The following is a 20299-nucleotide window of genomic DNA, read 5'->3' on the forward strand; positions in this document are numbered from 1 at the left end:
TGATGGTTTTTCTGCTGAGTTGTGCGAGCAGTTTGGGTCGATTATATTGCTGAAATACTGGGGGAAGTTTGACTGAAAGACCTTCCAGACATACATACACTTAGACACCTGATTGTGACTGTTTTCCATGACTGATGCAACACATTCACCATCTGTGAACAAGTAATAATAATATTAGTGAAATAGATTAACTTTTATTGTTATGACTGCTGTACTGGAAATTCGGAACTTCAGAAATAAGAATATCAGAATATTTTGGAAGTAATCTATGAGACTGCAAACATGTTCAAGTGTTAAACTCGTGTTTGATTTTCAAGATTATGATATTTGTATTTTATTGTGTTGCTGTTAGTGTATACTAATTTCACTACGACAAGTTAACTGTGATTGGGGAAAATTCGTATATCCTTGAAAATACGTTTATATAGTCTATTAATTCACAGTGATGACCTCTGGGTGTCACTGCAATATTGGGAAACGATAGGAGTCTTTGTCCCTCCCCTGAAAAAGCTTTTGTTTGTCATGAGCAGACAGGCATTTGAAGCAAGCACGCCAGCCGAAGGATTCATGTTGCACATTTTTTAACTATGCGATTCTCAGCGGGGTAGAAATAGGTATTTTGTGGCAGCAACAGCCGTTCTTGTGATTTCACTGCGTTGTACTACCACAATGGGGACAGATCCACAAATTCGAACCAGGGACTGTTACTGGTTTGCTTTTCATTCGGCTCTACTGCTGTTTTTCGGAGGGCAGGTTTTTGCTCAGATAAGATACTCCGTTCCAGAGGAGGTGAAAGAAGGAACTGTGGTTGGAAATGTTGCGAAGGATCTTGGCCTTGATATCACCTCTTTGGTTGACCGACGGTTCCGTGTTGTGTCTGGATCTAAGGAAACATTTTTTGAGGTAAACCAGGACAATGGGGCACTCTATGTCCTTAAGAAAATCGACAGAGAGGAGCTCTGTCACGGCAGTGGTGCATGTCTACTGGAGCTAAAAATCCTAGTCGAGAATCCTTTGGAAATGCACCACGTAATTGTAGAAATAACTGATGTAAATGATCACTCTCCCAGTTTTTCTGAAATAGAGCAGACGTTTGAAATTTTTGAACAAACGTTATCAGGAAAGCGATTGCAGTTACACACAGCTCGTGATCCCGATGCGGGGATAAATTCTATTCGCACATACACTGTAACGCCAAATCAACATTTTGAACTAGACATCCGTCAAAGCGATGAGGAAAAAATACCATTTTTAGTGCTGAAAAAGTCATTAGACAGAGAACAAACAAGAGAACACTTCCTATTTGTTACAGCAGTTGATGGAGGTAAACCTCAAAGATCAGGGAAATTAAATGTTTCCATTGTTGTTCTTGACAGTAATGACAATCGTCCAATGTTTAGTCAGGAGATTTATCAAATTGAAGTTAAAGAAAATGTTGCAGTCGGTACATCATTATTTAAAATGAACGCGACGGATCCCGATGAAGGCACCAACAGTGAAATTGATTATAACCTTGGAAAAACTCTGAAGAAAAAAGTTTATGACATTTTTGAATTGGACAAATTAACTGGAGAGATTAGAGTAAAAGGAATAGTGGACTATGAAGAAAATGACGTTTACAAACTTGATGTTGAGGCATCCGATAAAGGAACACCTCCACTGACAGGTGAGTGTAGAGTCATTATAAAGATAATAGATGTCAACGATAACCCACCAGAAATAGAAGTAACATCACTGTCAAATACAGTGTCTGAAGATTCAAAACCTGGTACAGTTATTTCACTACTTAGTGTGACGGATAAAGACTCCGGTGTGAATGGAAAAATAATATCAAGCATAACTTCTGACGTGCCTTTTGAATTAAAACCTTCTTATAAAGAGAACATATATTCAGTTGTCACGAAGAGATTTTTGGATCGAGAGGAGATGTCACATTATGACATAACAATAAAAGCCACTGATTGTGGTGAACCTCCCTTATCCACTTATAAAACTCTCAGTATTCAGATATCAGATGTAAATGACAACAGACCATTTTTCTACCAAAATCCTTTACAGTTTTATCTGGTTGAAAATAACGTAGCTGGAAAGTCAATATTCTCTGTTAGTGCAATTGACAATGACGAGAATGACAATGCAGCTCTTTCTTACCATATTGTTAGAGGAGGAAGTGAAAGTGATGTAACTTCATTCCTAAATATCAATTCTGACAATGGACACATTACCGCGCTAAAAAGTTTCGACTTTGAAACAGTGAAAACTTTCCAGTTCCAAGTTGTTGCCACTGATTCTGGAACTCCGTCACTGAGCAGCAACGTCACAGTGAACGTGTTCATTCTGGATCAGAATGACAACGCTCCAGTCATCCTGTATCCACTCAGCTCCAACGGTTCTGCTGAAGGTGTGGAGGAGATTCCCCGCAATGTCAACGCAGGACACCTGGTGACCAAAGTCAGAGCCTATGACGCTGATATAGGATATAACGGCTGGTTACTCTTTTCACTGCAGGAAGTCACTGACCACAGTCTCTTTGGTTTGGACCGCTATACAGGACAGATCAGAACACTTCGCTCATTCACAGAGACAGACGAGGCTGAGCACAAACTGCTCATACTGGTCAAAGACAATGGCAACGTTTCCCTCTCAGCAACAGCTACTGTGATTGTCAAAGTTGTGGAGCCCAAAGAGGCTTTTGCAGCTTCTGATGTTAAAAGTGCAGCAACGGTTGAAGAGGGGAATGATGTGACTTTTTATCTGATGATAACTTTGGGCTCAGTTTCAGTTCTTTTTATCATCAGTATCATCGTGCTGATTGCGATGCAGTGCTCCAAATCAACAGACTATACTTCCAAATATCTACAAGAGACTAATTATGATGGGACACTGTGTCACAGCATCCAGTACAGATCAGGAGACAAGCGGTACATGTTAGTTGGGCCCAGAATGAGTATAGGATCTACTATAGTCCCTGGAAGCCATGCGAATACACTGGTGCTTCCAGACAGGAGGAGGACATCTGGAGAGGTAAGAGCTCAAAACAATGTGATACACAACACATAATGTACATTCCGGTCTGTTATTGTTTTTTGGTCAATGGCACATTTTCTTTTTTTTATCACGTTCCTAAAGTCCATAGTTCACACAACACTACTAAACGTAATCAAAATCGATCATACCACAAGTCTGATTTAGTTCATTATTTGAATCTTTAGTTGTTAGTACTTCATCTACTCACCAGACAGTGTTCGCTGTTTCGGTATGTCATATGTCGAGCATGTACGAAATATGATGTGAACAGTGTTGAGTAAAAGTTGTTTAAATATCTTGAAGTTCAGTCTTAAGGTTGTCCAGGAGAGTTGTTGTGACATAGAGCAGTAGTCCTGTTTTACTAATTCTGATCTGTTGTTGTTGTTGTTGTTGTTGTTGTTGTTAATAGTAGTTGTAGTATTCCATTATCGTCGAACCCTTTCCATTATAATAAATGTTTACGCATATGAAGACATGTAGGGATGGAAGTGAATGTCACACAAGGCCTAGTTTCGTTGCTGTGTCGACAACAGTCACACGGCTCCACAGTTTTGTCCATACTCCAATTGCCATTTGTTTATCATTTGTAAGGCTATGTCAGCTGATGAATACCAAATATTTCAGATAGGTAAAATAATCCACTTTCTGTCATCTCTTTCAAAGACCACAATCTTTGCATAATTCTGACTGTCGTCCACGGCAACGAAATGATTTAGCGTCACCCCTCCCAAATATAACAGAACGTAAGGATTGCAAACTACATTTAGACCGAGGGTCTGCGATATTTCTTTAACAAACAAGTAATAGGAATGTCTGGAGTTGCTGGTGTTCCCGCTGATTTGCTTGAGCCCTGATTAGGAGGCTCAATGTCTTTAGCTCAGAAAGAGACCGGTAAAACGTGTGGTTCAGGTCTCTATCCACAGTGCTGAAACACAACTGCTTTTTTTTTTTTTTTTTTTTTTTTTTTCATACAGAACGCAGTGCACAAAGAAGATTAATAAAATAAAGGAATTCCAGTAACTGTAGTGTTTCTAACACATTCAACTCTTACGGCTTTTCCACGTTATTTAGAGACATTCTACGCATATTTTGCTTAAAGTGGGCATTTTGATCAGGTGTTTCAATGCTGACATCTTAATGGTAAATAGCCTTGTACTTTCCGAGTGACCTCTGGGTGTCGGTATTACACTGGGAAAGAAAACTCTGTCCCTCCCATCACAAAGCTTTTGTTCGCCGCTTGAAGAAAGCAGAAAAAGCGTTTGAATCGAGCTCTCCACCCGATGGAATCGTGTTGTGCTGTTTGTAAATTTGCGGCACACAGCGGGTTTGATGTAGACATTTCCGACAGAAACGGATTTTTGTCTATTAATGTGTTGTTGGATCACGATGGCCATCGAAAGACAAACTCGACGAAGGGTCTGCGCTTGGTTTGCTTTTCATTTGGTTCTACTGCTGTTTGTCGGAAAAGGGGCTTTGGCAGAAATAAGATACTCCATTCCAGAGGAGGTGAAAGATGGAACTGTTGTTGGAAATGTTGCAAAGGATCTTGGCCTTGACATCTCTTCTTTGCTTCACCGACGGTTCCGTGTTGCTTCTGAATCAAAGGAGACATTTTTTGAGGTAAACCAGGACAATGGAGTTCTCTACGTCCTTAAGAAAATCGACAGAGAGGAGCTCTGTCAGGGCAGCGGTGCATGTCTACTGGAGCTAAAAGTCATAGTCGAAAATCCTTTGGAAATACACTACGTGGTTGTAGAAATTACAGATGTAAATGATCACTCTCCTAGTTTTTCTGAAAAAGAACAGAAGTTTGAAATTTTTGAACAAACGGTACCAGGAAGGCGATTGCAATTGCACACAGCTCGTGATCCCGATGCTGGAATTAACTCGATTCGCACGTACACTTTGACGTCAAATGAACATTTTGAACTAGACATCCGCCAAAGTGATGAGGATAAAATACCATTTTTAGTGCTGAAGAAATCGTTAGACAGAGAGCGAAAGGACAAACACACGCTCCTGGTTACAGCAGTTGATGGAGGTAAACCTCAAAAATCAGACACACTCAATATATCAATTTTTGTCCTTGACAGTAATGACAATCGTCCAATGTTTAGTCAGGAGATTTATCAAATTGCAATCAAAGAAAATGTTCCGATCGCCACTTCGATCTTCAGAATGAATGCTACGGATCCTGATGAAGGCACCAACAGTGAAATTGAATACAGCCTTGGAAAAACTCTGAAGAAAAAAGTCTATGACATTTTTGAACTGGACAAATTAACTGGAGAGATTAGAGTAAAAGGAATAGTGGACTATGAAGAAAATGACGTTTATAAACTTGATGTTGAGGCATCCGATAAAGGAACACCTCCACTGACAGGTGAGTGTAGAGTCATTATAAAGGTAATAGATGTCAATGATAATCTACCAGAAATAGAAGTAACATCACTGTCAAATACAGTGTCTGAAGATTCAAAACCGGGCACGATGATCTCTCTCATCAGTATGAGAGATAAAGACTCTGGTATCAATGGAAAAATCATTTCAAGCATAACTTCAGACGTGCCATTTGAATTAAAGCCCTCCTACAAAGAGAACATATATTCAGTGGTCACTAAGGATTTCTTGGATCGAGAGGAGGTGTCACATTATGAAGTAATAATAAAAGCCACCGACTGTGGTGAACCTCCCTTATCAACTTTTAAAACTCTCAGTATTCAGATATCAGATGTGAATGACAACAGACCAAAATTCTCTCAAAGTCCATTACAGTTTTATCTGGTGGAAAATAACGTTGCTGGAGCATCAATATTCTCTGTAAGTGCAACGGACAAAGATGAGAATGACAATGCAGTCATTTCATATCATATCGTTAGAGATGGGAGCCAAAATGACATAATGTCTTTTCTAAATATAAATTCAGAAAATGGACAAATATCTGCACTAAAAAGTTTCGATTTTGAAACAGTAAAAACTTTCCAGTTCCAAGTTGTTGCCACTGATTCTGGAACTCCGTCACTGAGCAGCAACGTCACAGTGAACGTGTTCATTCTGGATCAGAACGACAACGCTCCAGTCATCCTGTATCCACTCAGCTCCAACGGTTCTGCTGAAGGTGTGGAGGAGATTCCCCGCAATGTCAACGCAGGTCACCTAGTGACCAAAGTCAGAGCCTATGACGCTGATATAGGATATAACGGCTGGTTACTCTTTTCACTGCAGGAAGTCACTGACCACAGTCTCTTTGGTTTGGACCGCTATACAGGACAGATCAGAACACTTCGCTCATTCACAGAGACAGACGAGGCTGAGCATAAACTGCTCATACTGGTCAAAGACAATGGCAACGTTTCCCTCTCAGCAACAGCTACTGTGATTGTCAAAGTTGTGGAGCCCAAAGAGGCTTTTGCAGCTTCTGATGTTAAAAGTGCAGCAACGGTTGAAGAGGGGAATGACGTGACTTTTTATCTGATGATAACTTTGGGCTCAGTTTCAGTTCTTTTTATCATCAGTATCATCGTGCTGATAGCAATGCAGTGCTCCAAATCTACAGACTATACTTCAAAATATCTACAAGAGACTAATTATGATGGGACACTGTGTCACAGCATCCAGTACAGATCAGGAGACAAGCGGTACATGTTAGTTGGACCCAGAATGAGTATAGGATCTACTATAGTCCCTGGCAGCCATGCGAATACACTGGTGCTCCCTGACAGGAGGAGGACATCTGGAGAGGTAAGACTAATTTATGATATTGATAGCTGACGTATCACTTCTATGTAGTTGCCCCACATATTTTGGTTTTCTTCCACTTCATAAAATGATTAGTTTTTCGAAAGTAAATGTTTTGATATTATTATATTTTCCCTCCCTTGAAATTATAAAATGTGTTCTGGCTATTGAGTCCAGCACTGTTACAAGAGCAACATATTTTATGCCTTTGTCCATGACACTAAAGTTAGTCGTGTTGATTTTGGTCTTGTGGTGAATTTCAAGTCGTGTTTTATATTCTAGGCAAGAGGAGAGAGCTGCGTTGTTATTTTAACCACACTTGAAAGTTTAGTTTGGCTGCCATAATAATAAGACTGACTTGTTTGCGCTGTTCATGGTACTGAACCTTTGTCTTCAGTATCTTCAGTCCTTCCACAGCTCAAGGTAACAATACGCATACTTCAGCGGCCAGTAACAGGCGACGGGGCTTTGCTTAACTAAGCTATTATAAACAGTTTATTACATTGACTGTTGGTTGTCCAGCGATGTGTTCGATATTAATGGATAGAGGCTTGCATACTGAAAATGTAGTTGTTGATTTTTTTGCGATTAAACTTCGTACTGGAGAGGTTTCTGTTCAGTCGAATCATGTTTTATATTCTCTTTCTGCTTTCTACTAAACGGAAGCATTGCATTATCCACTGGGTGTCAGTGTTACAGTGGGGAATTACTGAGGCTTCAGTCAAAACTGTCTCTGCCCTCTGTAAGTGTGCTTTTCAGCTCGACCACAAAGAATGCCATCGTTTCGGATTTTTGTCTATACCTTTCCTACGCGAACGCGGTTTTCTCGCATTTGATCTCAGGACAGCAAGGGGTGCTTTGAGAGAAAGATACTTGTGGATGCTATTTCCAATGATTACGGCAAAGAAGACAAAGGACAAAGGGGAAGAATGATGTCTTGGTCGCGTCCACTGCTTTTCTTTCTGCTGTTTTGCTTTGGGGAGCTGGCTTTAGCTCAAATAAAATACTCGACTCCAGAGGAAGTTAAAGTGGGAGCCATCATTGGAAATGTTGCCAAGGATTTAGGCCTTGATGTCAGTAGCTTGACGAACAGGCGTTTTCGTATTGTGTCTGGAGCTCAGGACGCGCTGTTTGAGGTAAACCCGAACAATGGGGTCTTGTATGTTCATAACAATCTCGACCGAGAACAGCTGTGCGACGGGAATGGTGCTTGTTTAGTAGATCTGAAAATCGTTGTTGAAAATCCACTTGAAATCCATTATGTCACAGTAGAAATAACGGATGCGAACGACCATGCGCCGACGTTTGTCGAGAAAGAAAAGGTGATAGAAATAGCAGAAAGTACTTCACCAGGTGCACGATTTCAACTACCAGGCGCCCGTGACCCCGATGTTGGAATTAATTCCGTCCAACGCTACAAGCTCAGCCAAAACGAAAATTTCCATCTTGAAATTCGAGACAGAGGAGAGGATAAAATCCCCTTCTTAGTGTTACAGAGGCACTTGGACAGAGAGCAGAAAACAAACCATAGCTTGATTTTAACCGCTATGGATGGAGGGACGCCGCTCAAATCAGCAAATCTTAATCTCACCATAAAGGTTCTAGATAACAATGATAACAGACCTACTTTTTCGAAAGAGGTTTATTCTGCGATATTACAAGAAAATGTTGTTTTGGATACAGTTGTAATTAAAGTCCAAGCAACTGATCTAGACGAGGGAAGTAATGGCGGTGTTGAGTACGCCTTTGCTGGTGACGTTAACTCTAAGGTGTTGGAGCTATTTAGTCTTGACAGAAATACAGGCGAAATTCGAGTAAACGGACAAATTGATTATGAGACAGCTGATGTTTTCAAGTTAGACGTCCAAGCCTCTGACAAAGGTCAGCCTCCGATGACAACGGACTGTAGAGTTATAATAAAGATCCAAGATGTCAACGACAATAAACCAGAAATAGAAGTGACATCAATATCTAGTATGGTCCCAGAGGATTCAAAACAGGGGACTGTGATCTCTCTTATCAGTGTTACAGACTTTGATTCTGGGCTGAATGGCAAAGTCATATGCAGTCTGACGGGGAATGTACCATTTGAATTAAAACCGTCTTTCAAAGAAAATATGTATTCATTAGTGACGACAGAAACACTGGACAGGGAAACTGTGACACATTATGACATTTCAATAACAGCTTCTGACTGTGGTGAGCCTCCACTGTCCACATTCAAAACTTTGACCATCCAAGTGTCAGATGTGAATGATAACATCCCAGAGTTCTCACACAGTCCCCTGGAATTATACTTGACTGAGAACAATGCTCCTGGCGCATCAATATTTTCTGTGAGTGCATGTGATAAAGACTTACAGGACAATGCTGCAGTGTCCTATCATATAGTTAGAGGACAAGGCGGACATCATGATATGGCATCATTTCTGAATATAAATTCAGAAAATGGACAAATATCTGCACTAAAAAGTTTCGACTTTGAAACAGTGAAAACTTTCCAGTTCCAAGTTGTTGCCACTGATTCTGGAACTCCGTCACTGAGCAGCAACGTCACAGTGAACGTGTTCATTCTGGATCAGAACGACAACGCTCCAGTCATCCTGTATCCACTCAGCTCCAACGGTTCTGCTGAAGGTGTGGAGGAGATTCCCCGCAATGTCAACGCAGGACACCTGGTGACCAAAGTCAGAGCCTATGACGCTGATATAGGATATAACGGCTGGTTACTCTTTTCACTGCAGGAAGTCACTGACCACAGTCTCTTTGGTTTGGACCGCTATACAGGACAGATCAGAACACTTCGCTCATTCACAGAGACAGACGAGGCTGAGCACAAACTGCTCATACTGGTCAAAGACAATGGCAACGTTTCCCTCTCAGCAACAGCTACTGTGATTGTCAAAGTTGTGGAGCCCAAAGAGGCTTTTGCAGCTTCTGATGTTAAAAGTGCAGCAACGGTTGAAGAGGGGAATGATGTGACTTTTTATCTGATGATAACTTTGGGCTCAGTTTCAGTTCTTTTTATCATCAGTATCATCGTGCTGATTGCAATGCAGTGCTCCAAATCAACAGACTATACTTCTAAATATCTACAGGAAACTAATTATGATGGGACACTGTGTCACAGCATCCAGTACAGATCAGGAGACAAGCGTTACATGTTAGTTGGACCCAGAATGAGTATAGGATCTACTATAGTCCCTGGCAGCCATGCGAATACACTGGTGCTCCCTGACAGGAGGAGGACATCTGGAGAGGTAAGAGCTTGAAAGCAAACATCAGCAAATACCGTTTTTTGCCTGGTTGTGACCGCTGTCCGTGGTGCTGAAGTGCTTTTGTTTTTCTCTTTTGAAGCAAATAGAAGATTTAACTACAGAAAATGTAGTTTTGTTTTGGGTAGTTTGTTTCTGACTGTTAACAATTATAAATAGTCCAAGAAATTTCAGTTAATAACGGAGTGGAATTTATGAAGTTGATGGTTTTTCTGCTCAGTTGTGTGAGCAGTTTGTGTCTGTTATATTGTTGAAATACTGGGGGAAGTTTGACTGAAAGACCTTCCACGCAAACATACACTTAGACACCTGATTGTGACTGCTTTCCATGACTAATGCAACACATTCACCATCTCTGTTAAAACAGGATAATACACAAGTGATAATAATGTTTGTGAAATAGATTAACTTTTATTGTTAAGACTGCTGTACTGGAAATTAGGAGCTTCGGGGAATAAAAATATCAGAATCTTTTGGAAGCAATCTATGAGACTGCAAACATGTTCAAATGTTAAAATCGAGTTTGATTTTCAAGATCATGTATTTTATTGTGTTGCAGTTAGTGTACATTAATTTCAGGACATCACAACTGTGATTGGGGAAAATTCGTATATCCTTGAAAATACGTGTATATAATCTATTACTTCACAATGATGACCTCTGGGTGTCACTGCAATATTGGGAAACGAAAGGAGTCTTTGTCCCTCCCCTGAAAAAGCTTTTGTTTGTCATGAGCAGACAGGCATTTGAAGCAAGCACGCCAGCCGAAGGATTCATGTTGCACATTTTTTAACTATGCGATTCTGAGCGGGGTAGAAATAGGTATTATTGAGGCAGCAACAGCCGTTCTTGTGATTTCACTGCGTTGTACTACCATAATGGGGACTGAAGTAAAAAGTCGAACAAGGGATTGTAACTGGTTTGCTTTTCATTCGGCTCTACTGCTGTTTCTCGGAGGGCAGGCTTTTGCTCAGATAAGATACTCCGTTCCAGAGGAGGTGAAAGAAGGAACTGTGGTTGGAAATGTTGCGAAGGATCTTGGCCTTGACATCACCTCTTTGGTTGACCGACGGTTCCGTGTTGTGTCTGGATCTAAGGAAACATTTTTTGAGGTAAACCAGGACAATGGGGCACTCTATGTCCTTAAGAAAATCGACAGAGAGGAGCTCTGTCAGGGCAGCGGTGCATGTCTACTGGAGCTAAAAATCCTAGTCGAGAATCCTTTGGAAATGCACCACGTAATTGTAGAAATTACAGATGTAAATGATCATTCTCCTAGTTTTCCCCAAAAAGAACAGAGATTTACAATAGCCGAGCATACGTTGCCAGGAAGACGATTTCAACTGCACACAGCTCGTGATCCCGATGCTGGAATTAATTCGATTCGCACGTACACTTTAACGTCAAATGAACATTTTGAAGTAGACATTCGACAAAGCGATGAGGAAAAAATACCATTTTTAGTGCTGAAGAAATCGTTAGACAGAGAACAAAAGGACAAACACACGCTACTGGTTACAGCAGCTGATGGAGGTAAACCTCAAAGATCAGGGGCATTAAATGTTTCTATTGTTGTTCTTGACAGTAATGACAATCGTCCAATGTTTAGTCAGGAGATTTATCAAATCTCTATAAAAGAAAATGTTCCAATCGGCACCTCAATATTTAGACTGAATGCTACGGATCCCGATGAAGGCACCAACAGCGAAATTGAGTACAGCCTTGGAGAAACTCTGAAGAAAAAAGTCTATGACATTTTTGAATTGGACAAATTAACTGGGGTGATTACAGTAAAAGGAATAGTGGACTATGAAGAAAATGACGTTTACAAACTCGATGTGGAGGCATCCGATAAAGGAACACCTCCACTGACAGGTGAGTGTAGAGTCATTATGAAGATAATAGATGTCAATGATAATCCACCAGAAATTGAAGTAACATCACTGTCAAATACAGTGTCTGAAGATTCAAAACCTGGTACAGTTATTTCACTACTTAGTGTGACAGATAAAGACTCCGGTGTGAATGGAAAAATAATATCAAGCATAACATCTGATGTGCCTTTTGAACTAAAACCTTCTTATAAAGAAAACATATATTCAGTTGTCACGACGGGATTTCTGGATCGAGAGGAGGTGTCACATTATGAAATAACAATAAAAGCCACTGATTGTGGTGAACCTCCCTTATCAACTTATAAAGCTCTCAACATTCAGATATCAGATGTGAATGACAACAGACCATTTTTCTATCAAAATCCATTACAGTTTTATCTAGTCGAAAATAACGTTGCTGGAGCATCAATATTCTCTGTAAGCGCAACGGACATTGACGAGAATGACAATGCAGCAATTTCTTACCATGTTGTTAGAGGAGGAAGTGAAAATGATGTAACATCATTCCTAAATGTAAACTCTGACAACGGACACATCACCGCGCTAAAAAGTTTCGACTTTGAAACAGTGAAAACTTTCCAGTTCCAAGTTGTTGCCACTGATTCTGGAACTCCGTCACTGAGCAGCAACGTCACAGTGAACGTGTTCATTCTGGATCAGAACGACAACGCTCCAGTCATCCTGTATCCACTCAGCTCCAACGGTTCTGCTGAAAGTGTGGAGGAGATTCCACGCAATGTCAACGCAGGACACCTGGTGACCAAAGTCAGAGCCTATGACGCTGATATAGGATATAACGGCTGGTTACTCTTTTCACTGCAGGAAGTCACTGACCACAGTCTCTTTGGTTTGGATCGCTATACAGGACAGATCAGAACACTTCGCTCATTCACAGAGACAGACGAGGCTGAGCATAAACTGCTCATACTGGTCAAAGACAATGGCAACGTTTCCCTCTCAGCAACAGCTACTGTGATTGTCAAAATTGTGGAGCCCAAAGAGGCTTTTGCAGCTTCTGATGTTAAAAGTGCAGCAACGGTTGAAGAGGGGAATGATGTGACTTTTTATTTGATGATAACTTTGGGCTCAGTTTCAGTTCTTTTTATCATCAGTATCATCGTGCTGATTGCGATGCAGTGCTCCAAATCTACAGACTATACTTCCAAATATCTACAAGAGACTAATTATGATGGGACACTGTGTCACAGCATCCAGTACAGATCAGGAGACAAGCGGTACATGTTAGTTGGACCCAGAATGAGTATTGGATCTACTATAGTCCCTGGCAGCCATGCGAATACACTAGTGCTGCCTGACAGGAGACGTCCATCCGGAGAGGTAAGAGCTCAAAACAATGTGATACACAACACATAATATGCATTCTGGTCTGTTACTGTTTTTTGGTCAATGGCACATTTCGTTTTTATCACGTTCCTAAAGCCCATAGTTCACACAATACTACCAAACATCTAAAATCAAAGTCGACCAAACTACAAGTCTGATTTAGCTCATTATTTGAATCTTCATACAGCATGTACGCAATATTGTGTAAACAGTTTTGAGTGAAAGTTGTTTGAATCTGTTGAAGTTCAGTGTTAACATTGTCCAGGAGAGTTATTGTGACATAGAATAGTGGTCGCGTTTTACAGATTCTCTTGATAGCGTGAAGATTCTGCATATTGCTGGATTATTATTCCACTGTCGTCGTACCCTTTCCACTATAATTAACGTTTACGCATATGAAGACATGTAGGGATTGAAGTGAATGTCACACAAGGCCTAGTTTCGTTGCTGTGTCGACAACAGTCACACTGCTCTACAGTTTTTGTCCACACTCCAATTGACATTTGTTTATCATTTGCAAGGCTGTGTCAGCTGATAAATACCAAATATTTCAGATAGGGAAAAATTGTTAGATTTCTGTAATTCCTTTCAAAGACCACAATCTTTGCATAATTATGACTGTCATCCACGGCAAAAAAAAAAAAAAAAAAAAAAGACAAAGAAAAAAGAAAAAACAATTTAGCTTTACTCTTCCCAAAGATAACAGGCCGTTAGAATTGCAAGCTACATTTAGACCGAGTATCTGCGATATTTCTGGAAGTAATAGGAAAGTCTGGAGTTGCTGGTGTTCCCGCTGATTTGTTGGAGCGCTGATCAGGAGACTCGATGTCTTTAGTTCAGAAAGAGACCGGTAAAACGTGTGGTTCAGGTCTCTATCCATAGTGCTGAAACGCAACTGCTTTTTTTTGCTCACAGAACACTGCACAAAGAAGATTAATAAAATAAAGGAATTCCAGTAACTGTAGTGTTTTTAACACATTGAACTCGTACGTCTTTTTCACGTTATTTAGAGACATTCTACGCATATTTTGCTTAAAGTGGGCATTTTGATCAGGTGTTTCAATGCCGACATCTTTATGGTAAATAGCCTTGTACTTTCCAAATGACCTCTGGGTGTCGGTATTACACTGGGAAAGAAAACTCTGTCCCTCCCATCACAAAGCTTTTGTTCGCCCCTTGAAGAAAGCAGAAAAAGCGTTTGTATCGAGCTTTCCACCCGATGGAATCGTGTTGTGCTGTTTGTAAATTTGCGACACACAGCGGGTTTGATGTAGACATTTCCGACAGAAACGGATTTTTGTCTATTCATGTGTTGTTGGATCACGATGGCGATCGAAAGACAAACTCGACGAAGGGTCTGCGCCTGGATTGCTTTTCATTTGGTTCTACTGCTGTTTGTCGGAAAAGGGGCTTTGGCAGAAATAAGATACTCCATTCCAGAGGAGGTGAAAGATGGAACTGTTGTTGGAAATGTTGCGAAGGATCTTGGCCTCGACATCTCTTCTTTGCTTCACCGACGGTTCCGTGTTGTTTCTGAATCAAAGGAGAGATGTTTTGAGGTAAACCAGGACAATGGAGTTCTCTACGTCCTTAAGAAAATCGACAGAGAGGAGCTCTGTCAGGGCAGCGGTGCATGTCTAATGGAGCTAAAAGTCATAGTCGAAAATCCTTTGGAAATACACTACGTGGTTGTAGAAATTACTGATGTCAATGATCATTCTCCTAGTTTTCCTGAAAGAGAACAGACATTCGACATAGCTGAGCATACATTGCCAGGAAGGCGATTTCAACTGCACACTGCTCGTGATCCGGATGCTGGAATTAACTCGATTCGCACGTACACTTTAACGTCAAATGAACATTTTGAACTAGACATCCGCCAAAGCGATGAGGATAAAATACCATTTTTAGTGCTGAAGAAATCATTAGACAGAGAACAAAAAGACAAACACACGCTCCTGGTTACAGCAGTTGATGGAGGTAAACCTCAAAGATCAGACACACTCAATATATCAATTTTCGTCCTTGACAGTAATGACAATCGTCCAATGTTTAGTCAGGAGATTTATCAAATTGCAATCAAAGAAAATGTTCCTGTCGGCACTTCAGTATTTAAAATGAATGCTACGGATCCCGATGAAGGCACTAACAGCGAAATTGAGTACAGCCTTGGAAAAACTCTGAAGAAAAATGTCTATGACATTTTTGAATTGGACAAATTAACTGGAGAGATAAGAGTAAAAGGAATAGTGGACTATGAAGAAAACGACGTTTATAAACTTGATGTTGAGGCATCCGATAAAGGAACACCTCCACTGACAGGTGAGTGTAGAGTCATTATAAAGATAATAGATGTCAACGATAACCCACCAGAAATAGAAGTAACATCACTGTCAAATACAGTGTCTGAAGATTCAAAACCGGGCACAATGATCTCTCTCATCAGTATGAGAGATAAAGACTCTGGTATCAATGGAAAAATTATTCCAAGCATAACTTCAGACGTGCCATTTGAATTAAAACCCTCCTACAAAGACAACATATATTCAGTGGTCACTAAGGATTTTTTAGATAGAGAGAAGGTGTCACATTATGACATAACAATAAAAGCCAACGATTGTGGTGAACCTCCCTTATTCACTTTTAAAACTCTCAGCATCCAGATATCAGATGTAAATGACAATAGACCACAATTCTCTCAAAGTCCATTACAGTTTTATCTGGTTGAAAATAACGTTGCTGGAGCATCAATATTCTCTGTTAGCGCAACTGACAATGACGAGAATGACAATGCAGCTATAGCATATCATATCGTGAGAGATGGGAGTCAAAATGACATAATGTCGTTCCTAAATGTAAATCCAGATAACGGACAAATATCTGCACTAAAAAGTTTCGACTTTGAAACAGTGAAAACTTTCCAGTTCCAAGTTGTTGCCACTGATTCTGGAACTCCGTCACTGAGCAGCAACGTCACAGTGAACGTGTTCATTCTGGATCAGAACGACAACGCTCCAGTCATCCTGTATCCACTCAGCTCCAACGGTTCTGCTGAAGGTGTGGAGGAGATTCCCCGCAATGTCAACGCAGGACACCTGGTGACCAAAGTCAGAGCCTATGACGCTGATATAGGATATAACGGCTGGTTACTCTTTTCACTGCAGGAAGTCACTGACCACAGTCTCTTTGGTTTGGACCGCTATACAGGACAGATCAGAACACTTCGCTCATTCACAGAGACAGACGAGGCTGAGCACAAACTGCTCATACTGGTCAAAGACAATGGCAACGTTTCCCTCTCAGCAACAGCTACTGTGATTGTCAAAGTTGTGGAGCCCAAAGAGGCTTTTGCAGCTTCTGATGTTAAAAGTGCAGCAACGGTTGAAGAGGGGAATGATGTGACTTTTTATCTGATGATAACTTTGGGCTCAGTTTCAGTTCTTTTTATCATCAGTATCATCGTGTTGATTGCGATGCAGTGCTCCAAATCAACAGACTATACATCTAAATATCTACAAGAGACTAATTATGATGGGACACTGTGTCACAGCATCCAGTACAGATCAGGAGACAAGCGGTACATGTTAGTTGGACCCAGAATGAGTATAGGATCTACTATAGTCCCTGGCAGCCATGCAAATACACTGGTGCTCCCTGACAGGAGACGTACTTCTGGAGAGGTAAGAAAGACTAATTTATGATATTAATAGCTGACGCATCACATATTTTGGTTTTCTTCCACTTCATCAAATGATTAGTTTTTCGAAAGTAAACGTTTTATTTTTTATTTTATTTTATTTTATTTTATTTTATTTTATTTTTATTTTTTGCGGAAGAGCTGAACTGCCATGTGAGTTCTTTTTGTCAAAGTCTAAGCATTGTTCAATGTTTTCCCTCCCTTGAAATTCTAAAATGTGTTCTGGCTATTGAGTCCAGCACTGTTACAAGAGCAACATCTTTTATGCCTTTGTCCATGATGCTAAATTTAGTCGTGTTGATTTTGGTCTTGTGGTGAATTTCAAGTCGTGTTTTATATTCTAGGCAAGAGGAGAGAGCTGCATTGTTATCTTAACCACACTTGAAAGTTTAGTTTGGCTGCCATAATAATAAGATTGACTTGTTTGCGCTGTTCATGGTACTGAACCTTTGTCTTAAGTATCTTCAGTCCTTCCACAGCTCAAGGTAACAATACGCATACTTCAGCGGCCAGTAACAGGCGACGGGGCTTTGCTTAACTAAGCTATTATAAACAGTTTATTACATTGACTGTTGGTTGTCCAGCGATGTGTTCGATATTAATGGATAGAGGCTTGCATACTGAAAATGTAGTTGTTGATTTTTTTGCGATTAAACTTCGTACTGGAGAGGTTTCTGTTCAGTCGAATCATGTTTTATATTCTCTTTCTGCTTTCTACTAAACGGAAGCATTGCATTATCCACTGGGTGTCAGTGTTACAGTGGGGGAATTACTGGGGCTTCAGTCAAAACTGTCTCTGCCCTCTGTAAGTGTGTTTTTCAGCTCGACCACAAAGAATGCCATCGTTTCGGATTTTTGTCTGTACCTTTCCTACGCGAACGCGGTTTTCTCGTATTTGATCTCAGGACAGCAAGGGGTGCTTTGACAGAAAGATACTTGTGGATGCTATTTCCAATGATTACGGCAAAGAAGACAAAGGACAAAGGGGAAGAATGATGTCTTGGTCGCGTCCACTGCTTTTCTTTCTGCTGTTTTGCTTTGGGGAGCTGGCTTTAGCTCAAATAAAATACTCGACTCCAGAGGAAGTTAAAGTGGGAGCCATCATTGGAAATGTTGCCAAGGATTTAGGCCTTGATGTCAGTAGCTTGACGAACAGGCGATTTCGTATTGTGTCTGGAGCTCAGGACGCGCTGTTTGAGGTAAACCCGAACAATGGGATCTTGTATGTTCATAAGAATCTCGACCGAGAACAGCTGTGCGACGGGAATGGTGCTTGTTTAGTAGATCTGAAAATCGTTGTTGAAAATCCACTTGAAATCCATTATGTCACAGTAGAAATAACGGATGCGAACGACCATGCGCCGACGTTTGTCGAGAAAGAAAAGGTGATAGAAATAGCAGAAAGTACTTCACCAGGTGCACGATTTCAACTACCAGGCGCCCGTGACCCCGATGTTGGAATTAATTCCGTCCAACGCTACAAGCTCAGCCAAAACGAAAATTTCCATCTTGAAATTCGAGACAGAGGAGAGGATAAAATCCCCTTCTTAGTGTTACAGAGGCACTTGGACAGAGAGCAGAAAACAAACCATAGCTTGATTTTAACCGCTATGGATGGAGGGACGCCGCTCAAATCAGCAAATCTTAATCTCACCATAAGGGTTCTAGATATCAATGATAACAGACCTACTTTTTCGAAAGAGGTTTATTCCGCGACATTACAAGAAAATGTTGCTTTGGATACAGTTGTAATTAAAGTCCAAGCAACTGATCTAGACGAGGGAAGTAATGGCGGTGTTGAGTACGCCTTTGCTGGTGACGTTAACTCTAAGGTGTTGGAGCTATTTAGTCTTGACAGAAATACAGGCGAAATTCGAGTAAACGGACAAATTGATTATGAGACAGCTGATGTTTTCAAGTTAGACGTCCAAGCCTCTGACAAAGGTCAGCCTCCGATGACAACGGACTGTAGAGTTATAATAAAGATCCAAGATGTCAACGACAATAAACCAGAAATAGAAGTGACATCAATATTTAGTATGGTCCCAGAGGATTCAAAACAGGGGACTGTGATCTCTCTTATCAGTGTTACAGACTTTGATTCTGGGCTGAATGGGAAAGTCTTATGCAGTCTGACGGGGAATGTACCATTTGAATTAAAACCGTCTTTCAAAGAAAATATGTATTCATTAGTGACGAAAGAAACACTGGACAGGGAAACTGTGACACATTATGACATTTCAATAACAGCTACTGACTGTGGTGAGCCTCCACTGTCCACATTCAAAACTTTGACCATCCAAGTGTCAGATGTGAATGATAACATCCCAGAGTTCTCACACAGTCCCCTGGAATTATACTTGACTGAGAACAATGCTCCTGGCGCATCAATATTTTCTGTGAGTGCATGTGATAAAGACTTACAGGACAATGCTGCAGTGTCCTATCATATAGTTAGAGGACAAGGCGGACATCATGATATGGCATCGTTTCTGAATATAAATTCAGAAAATGGACAAATATCTGCACTAAAAAGTTTCGATTTTGAAACTGTGAAAACTTTCCAGTTCCAAGTTGTTGCCACTGATTCTGGAACTCCGTCACTGAGCAGCAACGTCACAGTGAACGTGTTCATTCTGGATCAGAACGACAACGCTCCAGTCATCCTGTATCCACTCAGCTCCAACGGTTCTGCTGAAGGTGTGGAGGAGATTCCCCGCAATGTCAACGCAGGACACCTGGTGACCAAAGTCAGAGCCTATGACGCTGATATAGGATATAACGGCTGGTTACTCTTTTCACTGCAGGAAGTCACTGACCACAGTCTCTTTGGTTTGGACCGCTATACAGGACAGATCAGAACACTTCGCTCATTCACAGAGACAGACGAGGCTGAGCACAAACTGCTCATACTGGTCAAAGACAATGGCAACGTTTCCCTCTCAGCAACAGCTACTGTGATTGTCAAAGTTGTGGAGCTCAAAGAGGCTTTTGCAGCTTCTGATGTTAAAAGTGCAGCAACGGTTGAAGAGGGGAATGATGTGACTTTTTATCTGATGATAACTTTGGGCTCAGTTTCAGTTCTTTTTATCATCAGTATCATCGTGCTGATTGCAATGCAGTGCTCCAAATCCACAGACTATACATCTAAATATCTACAAGAGACTAATTATGATGGGACACTGTGTCACAGCATCCAGTACAGATCAGGAGACAAGCGGTACATGTTAGTTGGACCCAGAATGAGTATTGGATCTACTATAGTCCCTGGCAGCCATGCGAATACACTTGTGCTCCCTGACAGGAGGAGAGCATCTGGAGAG

The 20299-nt window shown here is 40.8% G+C and overlaps 1 protein-coding gene and 2 pseudogenes across 7 annotated transcripts in view; all 3 read left to right on the top strand.

Annotated features, from left to right (window-relative positions):
• Nucleotides 1–20299, top strand: part of LOC143325537 (protocadherin alpha-C2-like) — a 190493-nt gene that overhangs the window by 13153 nt on the left and 157041 nt on the right. The window contains exon 1 of one of the 5 annotated variants that reach the window (XM_076738689.1): nucleotides 669–3024. The exons of 1 other annotated variant lie outside the window; for it this stretch is intronic. In XM_076738689.1, the coding sequence (XP_076594804.1) occupies nucleotides 670–3024 (2355 nt within the window). In that variant the 5' untranslated portion in view covers nucleotide 669. Of the gene's footprint in view, nucleotides 1–668; nucleotides 3025–6900; nucleotides 10026–14426; nucleotides 16960–17148 lie in introns of those variants that run through there. 3 more of the 5 variants (XM_076738693.1, XM_076738681.1, XM_076738692.1) reach the window with 3 other exon arrangements.
• Nucleotides 3032–6875, top strand: LOC143325541 (protocadherin alpha-8 pseudogene; annotated as a pseudogene). The gene has a single exon (XR_013077547.1). The product of XR_013077547.1 is annotated as a protocadherin alpha-8 pseudogene (transcript).
• On the top strand, nucleotides 10804–13905 carry LOC143325544 (protocadherin alpha-3 pseudogene; annotated as a pseudogene). Its single transcript, XR_013077548.1, has one exon. The product of XR_013077548.1 is annotated as a protocadherin alpha-3 pseudogene (transcript).

Source organism: Chaetodon auriga, chromosome 9, assembly GCF_051107435.1.
Source record: "Chaetodon auriga isolate fChaAug3 chromosome 9, fChaAug3.hap1, whole genome shotgun sequence".
Classification (NCBI taxonomy): domain Eukaryota; kingdom Metazoa; phylum Chordata; class Actinopteri; order Chaetodontiformes; family Chaetodontidae; genus Chaetodon; species Chaetodon auriga.